The following is an 11,128-nucleotide window of genomic DNA, read 5'->3' as shown; positions in this document are numbered from 1 at the left end:
ATTCTTCGCCAGCACCACAACTCAAAAGCATCAACTCTTCTTCCTTATTCTTTGTCCAGCTCTCACATGCATATGAGGCGAGTGGAAATATCATGGCTTGTGTCAGGTGCACCTTAGTCCTCAAGGAGACATCCTTGCTTCTCAGCACTTGAAACAGTTCCTTTGTGGTTGAATTTTCCAATGTTACACGTTGTCTAATGTCCTGACTGCTGCTTCCATTGGCATCGATTGTAGAACCAAGCAACATGAATTCTCTGACAACCTCAATCTTCTCTCCATTTATTGTGATAATTATTGTGTTACTATTATTTTCGTAATATTAAGTTTAAAATCTATTTCACAAGGATGTATAGCAAATTCAATATGTAAAATTATTCACGAGAGTTTTTTTTTGGTTTTAATCAGTTAAAATCTGAATTTAAATCAATGCCCATGGAAGTAGCAGTTAAGAAATTAAACCACATTAAAGATTTGCATTGCTGCAAAAGACCTGTTTAAACGGTTAAAGAGCAAAAATGTCACTTTGAAGACTAAGGTGTGGCTGACCTAAGCAATGGTATTTTCAATAGCCTCATATGCATGTGACTGTTGGACAATGAATAAGAAAGACTGAAGAAGATATGATGCATTTGAATTATGGTGTTGGTAAGAATACTGACTGTGCCATGGACTGCCAGAAGAACAAACAAATATGTCTTGGAGGAAGTGCAGCTGGAATGCTCAGAAGTGAGAATGACCAGACTTCATCTCATATACTTTGGCCATGTTGTCAAAAGGGACCAGTCCCTGGAGAAAGATATAACTCTTGGTAAAGGAGAGCATCATTGAAAAATAGGAAGACTCTCAATGAGTTGAATTAACACAGTGGCTATGATGATGGGCCCAAGCATAGCAAAGATTGTGAGGATGGTGAAGGACTGGACAGGATTTTGTTCTGTTGTACACAGGGTTGGTATGAGTTGGAAGCAATTCGACTGCAGCTAACAACAACAAAAATGTGTATTTGCTAGTAAAGCATTAAGGAGCTTTGTTGGTGCTGTGGTTAAGGCATTGGGCTGCTAACGAAACGGTAGGTAGTTCAAACCCACCAGGTGCTCCATGGGAGAAAGATGAGATAATACACTGCTGGAAAGATTTACAGCCTTGGAAGCCCGATGGGGGTTGCTATGAGTTGGAACTGACTCTTTGGCAATGGGTTTGGTTCATTTTTTTTGACTAAAGCATTAAGTATCTATAGCCCATATAAGAATATTGAGAAGAACTTTTTAATTTTATACCCATTCATCTATGTCCTTCAATTATAGACTAAGGCCATGAAAAGTATGTTCAACTCTAAAGGTCCCATTTTGAGTCTGGGGTTTCTCATCACTAACCTGGAAAGCTCACTATCTGGGCCTCCTCACGTGGGAGTCCCCAGATAGATAAACCACTTCTCTAACAGAGGGCTCCCCTGAGGAGCACTTTATTCCTTGTGCCAAACCTCTATTTTTTTTCCTTTGCTGTAACACAAAGCAGAGAGAGGCTACTTCATCTATACAAACTCCAGGTAAAATAATTCTTCACTATCTTCCTTAGCTGCTTTGTCAATTTCTCTAGACTATGAAAGATGTCATTTCATATAGGCAGAATTTAAAAATTCAATCACTTTCATCCAGAAAAGAGACCTCACAGAGCTCAAATACTGACAATTTAAGATAGGGAGTGATTATGTGTATTTATCCTGTAGTGGAGAAGAAAACCATCAGCCTCTCCTATGTAAGAGAGTAAGTATTTCTAGCAATAACCATTCCAAAAAGTATGTTAATGTCTACGGCAATGAATGTGTTCCAATGAACTTGAAAACTCCAAATACGTATGAAAAGTTATGATTTTTTTTTTTTTTTTTGGTAAACTGAGTGGACTGACATTTAGAAGATCACTGGTAACCAATAAGTAAGCAGTTTCAATAAGACTGAAGCCAGACTGAAAGATGCAGGAAGTGAATGGATCGGTACAGGACTGAATGAAGCCAATGCGAGCTCTTCTCTAAGAGAAATGAGATGGCAGCTTTCTGGCATGCAGAGTGTGGGAAAAAAGATCCCTTACGATGAGAAGAGTTGGGTCCCGCTTCCCCTTCATCTTTTTTTTAAGTCAAGAGAAGGAGTGGGATTAATGAAAAGTGTGTATTAAAAGATCATTATCAAACAATCACTGAATACTTATGTAACAAAAGTATGGTGAGTTTATGAAAGAAATCACTTTGATAAAGGGGATAGATCATAATATACCTGAAAGTATTTTCTTCTTTGTTATTTCGGTCAAATTACATGTACCTATAAATAAGGATCCTTCACTACGCTCAATTAAACAACACTGGTAGTGTCTGAGTAAGCTTTTTAATCACTGAAGGCAGGTAAATGAACAAATAGGAAGGAAAATACTGGTTTACGCTCCACGGATAATGATCTAGACAGAAGGTACAGTGACAGACATAAGGAAAAAGAGAAAAAGGGAAAAGACTACTTGGAGATGTGCTAGAAGCTAGGAGATGAGAAAAATGGTATTGAGGTCTTTAGGCCAAAGAAACACAACAACAGTATTTAAACATATATGACCTAACTTGGACTGTGCTCTTTACAGTTATCGCTTTCTCTCCAGGGTTCCTTACTCTACTCTCTGCTGTTGTGTCTCCCCACCTCCACCTCCCCCCTTTTAAAAATCTCCTCTTGATCTAGATGCCTCGAACTCTACAACTCAATACCACCTTTTCCTCCTTTAAACCCTTTTAAAATTTATTTTCTTTGGTTAAGTCTACAAAAACAAAATGAACATACTGCTACAAATGCAGTTTTAATAACTTAGTGAATTTCCAATTCATACTGTCCTTCAAACTCTACTAAAAGAGGACATATGTTAATTATATTCCAATGAATAAAGTAGCAAATTATAGTGCTATGAACAGGAAGAACTCTCTGGAGTACCAGTTTGGGGGCAGGAGGGGAGGTGGGGGTGGAGGTGGGGGTGGAGGTGGAGGTAGTGGTGGTGGTGGTAGTGGTGTTGGTAGGTAACAAGAATCAACTGTGGAATCTTAAACATGCACACCAGAGTCCCACTTCTGGAAAATTAATCTGAAACATATAATTTCCTTCTTTTGCAATTTTAAGTTTCAAATTCTGAGTATTATAACATTTCTAGGGTGATATTCAGTCTCATACTACTTTGGGGCCACCATTCTCATTCATATGATGTCTGAAGATATGGCAGGTATGGGAAAACTTTAAGGAAGATGGGGTAACCAATGGAAAAGAACTAAGTTCCCAGTGTCTTGCCATTTTTATTTCCTAAACACAGAAGAACAAAATCATTCTAACTAATTGAGGATTATACTAGCTATGTTCTGGCTACTTTTTATCATTCAAGTTTTCAAGGGGCATAATGATATTCTTAAAAATAGGCTATAAATTTGAATTGTTTTAGAGCCATGAAAGAATCTCTTCAGATTTAAAAATTCAAAAAAATTAAAAAATCTCTTCAGATTTAAACAGGTATGGTTTATTTCTCTTACAATTTTAGCTTTTAAAAGGCAGCATTTGATCACTCTGCTGCTGTTCCCTTTTTCTTACATTTTATATAATGTACTGATACACATTTTCTCTCATCAGATAGTATTAATTATGAAAAATAAAGTTTTCATGATAAAAAATGATTTCTGGTATCCAAGAATTGGTAATTTCGAGGAAACAATCCTACACTCAATATTTCTAAGTTTTAGCGTTAACAACGAATCTCACGCTTCTGGCTCCTTGTTGTCTTTGCTCCTTTCTAATTAATCAAGAGAAAGCCTAGGATAGAGGATAAGAGGAGACTGGGAAAGTGAAGAAACACAAAGACAAGCCCCAATAGCATTGTATACTCCCAAGAGAAACAAACTTTAGGTTTCAAGAAACAATTGCTTGCTGTCTGGGAGATGCTCTGGCATCAAACAATAAAGAACAGTCAACAGAGGCAAGAGGCCAAGCACGCTGCTGCCTGCTGAGTGCGGCTCTCTAATCCTTCAGAGCTCTGCTAGGAAGGCCAGCTGTTGCCACCTCGTGTAGGGAGCTGGCAGAGCAAATGAACTGCTGGAGACAAGAGCTGAGGTTATTGGAAAATTCTAATCTACCAGCCTCTTTGAACTACGCTGTTCTTAACATTAAAGGATATCAAACTACCAGTAAAGTAAGCTTTATATTATTCCAGGTAAAGGCCTCTATCACCGTTTCCATATTTCACTGGTAAATGAGATGTAAATATAAAGAATTCATATTAAATCCCAAAGCTTTTTATATTCTAGGAATTATATAGGATGATGATAACAGTAATAAAATTACCATCAACATGATATGCATACCTTTCTGACCCACCCTGATAAGGACATTGTTAACTATGCGCATGTCCAAATATAAAGAGGCATTTTATATAATTTTAACATATTTTCCAAATGTTTAAGTTTTTTCTCAAATTGGTTTGGCTCAGCAGTTGAAAGACCTGGGTTTAAATCTTGGCTTCACCACTGTCTACCTGTGTTTCTAAACCTCCATTTCTTTCTGTAAAATGAGAAACATCTCAGAAGGTCTTAGGAGAATTAAATAAGAATGCATATAAAGCACCTAGTGGCACAGAGAAAGCATTCAAACATGAATTCACATTCATAAGCAGTTTCAAAGTTCTGATACAAAAAATGAAAAGGAATTTGCTGTAAAAGAAGGAGGAAAAGACTCCCTAGATCTCAGAAAGCCATCTGAATGACTGGTAATTTACTCTAATTCCTCTGTCTCAATGATTCTGATTATAAAGAACAAAAAGTATTAACTCAGGCTTTAGAGAAGAACAGTTAAAAAAGAAATCTAAGCTCTAAATCTTAAGTAATTTATACAAAAGTATAAAAAACTTAACAACAACCAAGTTAATAGTTGATGCAATATTCATAAGGCAGACAATAAAATAATTCCATGCTGCACTGATGAAACTCTTGTTTAGCAACACTGCCAGCAATTGTTACCAGTGCCTGGATGCTCAGTTCTAGTGGTGAGGGAGGGTAGGGGAACAAACTCTAATAAAAATTTGTGAGATTTTTTTTTTTTAATGATGGAAATCATAATCTAGAAAGAACCACTTGAACTGAGTCATAATATATCAATCTTTGCCTCTTCAAAGACTGCACTTTAAAATCACACTCTACTCAATAAACAGGATGGACACATTACTAAAAATTATGCTACAAATCCAAATAGATAAGCTAGCACTGTATTAAATAGCTATAAAAAAATCCTTTGAAATTAAACTTTCTACAAAATAAAAAGATTTTCATGAGAGTTAAAATGGGCTTATGCAAACACAGGACAACTCTAAGCGTGGGAAGTAACTGCAGATTCAGAATCAAAGCAAGACAATGGACAGATAACTTCTTAAATTGTTCCTGAGGTAACTCAGTCTTTCAACATCTCCAGAGATCATGCTTTCAACATCTACTTTTCTCCAGGAGTCTCTGGATGGTGCAAATGGTTAATGAGTTTGGCTGCAAACCAAAAGGTTGGAGGTTCAAGTCCATCCAGAAGTGCCATGGAAGAAAGGCTTAGAGACCTACTGAAAAAACAACACTACAAACTCTCTGGAGCACAAGTCTACTCCGACACAAACGGCAGCCACCACTTGCTGGAATCCACTGGATGGCAACCAGCTGTGGAAGGAGAACTAGTTTTTTTCTGAAGTATTTTCACATGCTCCTGGTTCTTTATTAGTTATAAAAACAAAATTGAATCTTTGCTTAATTTTTAATCTTTCTAATCTCAAACTTAGAGAATAGTTGCAAGACTTATTTTTTCCTGAACCATTTACTGTCATTTTGTCCCATCACATCCAAATATTCTATTTTGTTTTAGCGACAAATAAGGACATTTTCCTAAATAATTCCAATGTAACAGTCAAATTTTTAAAATTAACACTGATATTTTACCCTGCTGTAACCCTCAGACTCCATTCAAGTTTTGCCAACTGTCTTCTAATATCCTTTAGGGGTGGGGAAAAAATAATCTAGTCCTGATTCACATACTGCACTTAGTGTCATGTCCTTTGTCTCCTTCAATCTGGAATGGTTCCTCAGTCTTTCATGATCATGACAATTTTGAACAGGCCAGTTACTTTTTAGACTGTGCCTTACTTTGGGTTTAACTGACAGCTCTGTATGACTGGACTGAAGTCATCTACCTTTGCTAAGAGTATGCTAGAAATGATGCTGGGTTCCTTTCAAAGCATTCTATAAGGAGGCACACAATTTTGATCTGACCATTACTGATAGTTACTTTGATCAAATGATTAAGGCAGTGACTGTCAGACTTTTCCACAAAATTACTTTTTTCCTTTCTAATTAATAAATATTTTATGTGGAAATATTTTGTGTGATTATACAAATATCCCAATATCCCATTTCTCAGCACTAATTTTATTCATTATTTATAAACTCCTAGATTTCTATTTTATTCTATACTTTGTTACTATCATTATGTATTTAGATGTTCAAACTGTCCCAGGTTTGGCCACCTGGAGCCTCTTCAAGTAGGCATCTGTGTCCTGTTGACATGCTCCCGTCATCCTTCAAACACTTCCCTTCTGACACCTTAAGATGTCTCAGGCTTGTCTGTCCTTTCCCTCCTCTCCAGGAAGTCCCGGTTCCTTTGTCTAACTTCTGTCCTCGAGAGTTTCTCGAGACTAGACTTCTTCAATCTTCCTAACTCTTGCTTCATGGCTTTATTTCAATAGTGAACATGGTATATCGTCTCCAGGATAAAAGAACTCTTACCAATTCTTATGTGTTTCTTTTAAAGAATAAACAATTGATGCATTCCCAAAGTAAAGTGTTGAAATTACTTAAATTTGGGAAAATATAAGACTAGCAAAAAATACATCATCAAAATTTTCACCAATCTCTACAATCTTTTACCATGTACTATTCTGATACTAGAGTAAAATTCTCTTGGTTGCTTCCCTCTCTCCAAATACCATTAACCAGTACATTACATTCTAGTTGACTAGAAACTCTGATACGTATAATACAGTATTAACTGTTAAACTCTGAAAGTCTTCTGATATAAAGTAGCCATGACCATACACCCAAGTGTTAGACCAGTAAGGAAAAGGTACTCTAAAGACTCTTTTTCAACTGATGGATAGTCATAGTTCATCTCCTTCAGTGTGACTGATGAAGCCGAGTCACTGGTAAAACACTTGCTCCCAAGGACATTATTTAGTACATCAATACTATCTTAATTTTACATGTAGTAAACAATTTCCAAAGAATCATGTGAATATTTTTTCAAGAAAATCAGCAGAAGAACATGAGACTTGGCTTGATAGTATATATATATATATATATACATATATGAACTAGTAATACACTTTCTTTAAATAATCTAATTGAGAGTGGTGGGTGATGAGGTTGCAGAGGCTCTAAAACATGAGAAAAGACACTTACTGCTTTTTAATCACTTAAAACTGCACATGCTAGTAAAATTCACTGAAGTATTCTCACTGACTGATTACTCTTGTGAGGGATACAAACTACTGTATTTTTTCACAAATAACATATCCACCCATATAACGATGGTATAGCATGCTTACAAAAACAGCAGGGGTTTATTTTTTCGTGTGTGCAAAACATACAATGCACACATTATTTGTATAAAAATATGACACTTCTTCCTGTAACAGTAATAATTTAGCAAAAAAAAAAAAAGGGGAATAACTAGAAATTTCCAGACATGGTTATTAGATTAACTCTCCTAATAATCCCATGAAATAACTATTAAAGTAGCCCTTTTATAGACAAAGATGTGCAAGTTCTGGGAGATAATCTAAGGTAACACCTGTTTAAGATAATAAATGGGAGTTAAGATTCAAGCACAGACACTACCAAAATAGTATGAAAAATGAAATAAACAACAGCAAAATGAGATTAAAATATGTTTCAATTAGAGAATATTTAAGGAGAGAACAAAAAGAAAAGGAGAAAGAAACAGGTGCTCAGAAAACTAGAAGGGGGAGAGTGAGATGACAAGGGACGGAGAGGAGAGCACGTCACTGAGGCACAAGGTATAAAACAGGAAACTCTATCTGGTTTCTTGGCATATCCTAGTGATTACACTGGAGTGATATAAAGTCAGTTTAGAAACTACCTTTGAATCTGAAAAACTTCTCTCCAAACAGCATTTGCTTTATTTTAGATCCCAGAAAACTCGTAACACACCAAACTTATAGTTTTGTAAAACTAATACAATGTTTTGCTTATTTTAAAAGATACTTTATATTATGAAATCTAGCTGGAAAGAACCAAATACACATTAAAAGAAGAAGTATTTTTTTCACCAAATTTAAATAAGGAAAACTTGTAATAAACTTGTAACAAACTAAAGGATCAACCACCAGTATGTTCATTTAATAGTAACCTTTCACTCATTTTTTTGGCTTCTCAATTCTAAGTACATTTTAACATGCACCCTAAATAGCTTCTTATAGTTAGGAACCTAGCAGCATTTTAGAAAGAACCAAATCCCCCTCATCTCTGAAAGTCATTAATTAGTAGGGCCAAGCTAGAGGTCAGGAGGGGCAAGAAAATCCACAGTGGCCTAGACTGGGCATTGACACCTGACCAAGGTTAACATATGGGGGAGGGGAGCTGGAGGCAAGGCCCACTGGTGAGGAGAGCATCCATATGAAGTAGCCTGGTACATGGTGTCCAAGCACAAGTGAGAGTCTCTACAGAACTGTGGTCTGCCTTCAGGTGAGAAGGAATCGTGTGTGCGTTAGAAGGGCTAAGAGGAGGAAGAGATGGCACAAAGCATCAGAGTACAACTGTGAAGAAGGGTGACACGGTGCCCATGTGTCTGCAGGAGTGCCTGGCACTGGGCATTAGAGCATGAGCTCAGTAAAAAGGCTCTGAGAAAAAGCACAATTTGCCACAGAGTGTCAGAACCTAAGTGGGTGAAGACAGTGTAGCACAGGGTGAAGCACAGTGGTGGTGGTCTAATGGGGGTGAGAGCCGGAGCTGGGCGAGAAGGAAGTCTGAACAACAGAGGGGACACTGACAAGAGTTTGGTTACATACAGGGGGACTGATCCAAATATGTAAACATATTAAAGATACTAACAGCAAGGTTTCTTCCTGTCAGGAAGGGACTTAAAAATACGGAAAGGGAGAAAAGTAGAATGTATCCTGTGGTACTAGATTAGAACTGGAAGTACTGGTGTTAATCCAAGGCTTTCAATATATACATGTGCATATTATTAGGACTATAGGTGTAAATATGTATATATGATGCTTTTACACACATAAAAACCATTTATTCTCTAGCTTGTTCCACTGTGAGGGCCCAGGAACAGTGATACTCCTGTAACAAAGAGCATATCGAGATTTCTAAATACCATTTGCCAAAAGAAAGCTGAGTTGGAAAAAATACAGGATAAGCCTGGAACGTCTTATTATATCGGAGGACAATGTTGGGATAATTGGCGAAACTTGAATAGGGTCTGATAATTAGATGTAGTAATGTGTCGGTATTAACGTCCTCATTTTCATGGTTGCGTTACGGCTATCAGGAAAAAGTCCTTCTTTGTAAGAAACCCACAATGAAGTGCTTGGGAGTAAACGAAAATGGAAAAGGCAGCAAGGTGGTCAGGTATAGGGCAGAAAGGACTACTTACTGAGGTCTTCAGCCAGTTGAACTCGTTTACCAGTAAGCAATTTAACCTTCTTTTCACTATCTTCAGCAAAATCTTCTAATACTTCTTTAACATTTTTCTCCAATCGTCTGACTGTTCAAAGTAAACAGAAAGTCTAAGGAACACCGTTTTTATGAATGAACAGGGATGATAACAAATAAGCACATATTAAGCTCTTATTTTTCCCATGATATCAGATCTATTAAGTTCTCATTTCTCACAGCTACAGGAGAATGTTCACCTGTTATATAGTAAACCATGAAATTGATAAATAGTCTCAGTGAAAATCCTATTTTCAAGCCCTAACTTGACTGCTAACCAGAAGGCTGGTGGTTCAAGCCCATTAGCCACTCCTTAGAAGGAAGATTGGGCAATCTACTTGTATAACGATACTGCCTTGGAAACGCAAGGAGGGGTTGCTGCTGAGTCAGATCCGATTCGACGGCACATAACAACCACAACAACAACTGTAATTATAACGGAAGCACAGATTTTCCAAAAAACTAAGTAATGCATTTTTTAATGGAGTTTTTGTATAATAACAAAGACTGTAGGAATGTTTTATCTCTCATCATTTCCAATTATGATTTGTGCTTATTAAGATTTTAAAAGCAAATTATAATTTCTTAGGCTAATACATTATTTTTAAGGAAATATTTTGGCATTTTTCTGTTAAAAATGGATTTTATTTGTATTATTATTGATATGAAAATTTGAAAGTGGTTTCCATGTGGCTTACCTTCAGTGTTTGTAAGCTGCTGCCTTAAAGTATTTGCGGTGATAGCAAGCATGCGCTGTATTCGCCAAAACAGGACAACATCGTTGCATTCCAACTGAAATAGTAATTAAAATTACCTGATGCAGATTTAAAAATGAGAACACACAACTATACAACCACTAGAAGTTAGCACCTATATCCTAAGCTTTAATAAAAAACACTTAGATTTACAAAAATACACATATTCCTACTATACATATAAGCTATAAGATCTTCTCTGTACAGACGCCATGAAATATTGCATGATTTGGGTTCTATGTGCCCTGCTCATCTATAGCTTCATTTTGACTCCCAAATGACAACACTAATACACTTGGGAAATAGAGCTAGAATCAACTCCATGGTAGCTAACAATAACAATAAACATACACAAATACAAATTTATAGCATATACCTTCAATTTGTATGCAATTTCAATTAACAACCACCCACTGCCATCAAGTAGATTTCTGACTCATAGTATTTCCTTATAACTGGGAAGAACTGCCCTATAGGTTTTGTAAGGCTGTAAATCTTCATTGCCCATCTTTCTCCCAAGGATCAGCTGATAGGTTCATTGACCTTTTGGTTAGCAGCCAAATGCTTTAACCACTATGCCACCAGAGCTCCCTAATTAACA

General features: G+C 36.6%; 1 protein-coding gene across 1 annotated transcript in view; it reads right to left on the bottom strand.

Moving 5' to 3' along the window:
* OPA1 (OPA1 mitochondrial dynamin like GTPase) overlaps positions 1 to 11,128 on the bottom strand; it is a 100,906-nt gene that overhangs the window by 26,589 nt on the left and 63,189 nt on the right. The window contains exons 24-25 of the mRNA XM_042781943.1: positions 10,471 to 10,564; positions 9,714 to 9,824 (exon numbers count right to left, since the gene is read on the bottom strand). Coding sequence (XP_042637877.1) covers positions 9,714 to 9,824; positions 10,471 to 10,564 — 205 coding nt within the window. The remainder of the gene's footprint in view (positions 1 to 9,713; positions 9,825 to 10,470; positions 10,565 to 11,128) is intronic.

This window comes from Orycteropus afer, unplaced genomic scaffold, assembly GCF_000298275.1.
Source record: "Orycteropus afer afer isolate SDZICR_OR568_19922 unplaced genomic scaffold, OryAfe1.0 scaffold00198, whole genome shotgun sequence".
NCBI classification, from domain to species: domain Eukaryota; kingdom Metazoa; phylum Chordata; class Mammalia; order Tubulidentata; family Orycteropodidae; genus Orycteropus; species Orycteropus afer.
This window is presented reverse-complemented; position numbering and strand designations above follow the sequence as displayed.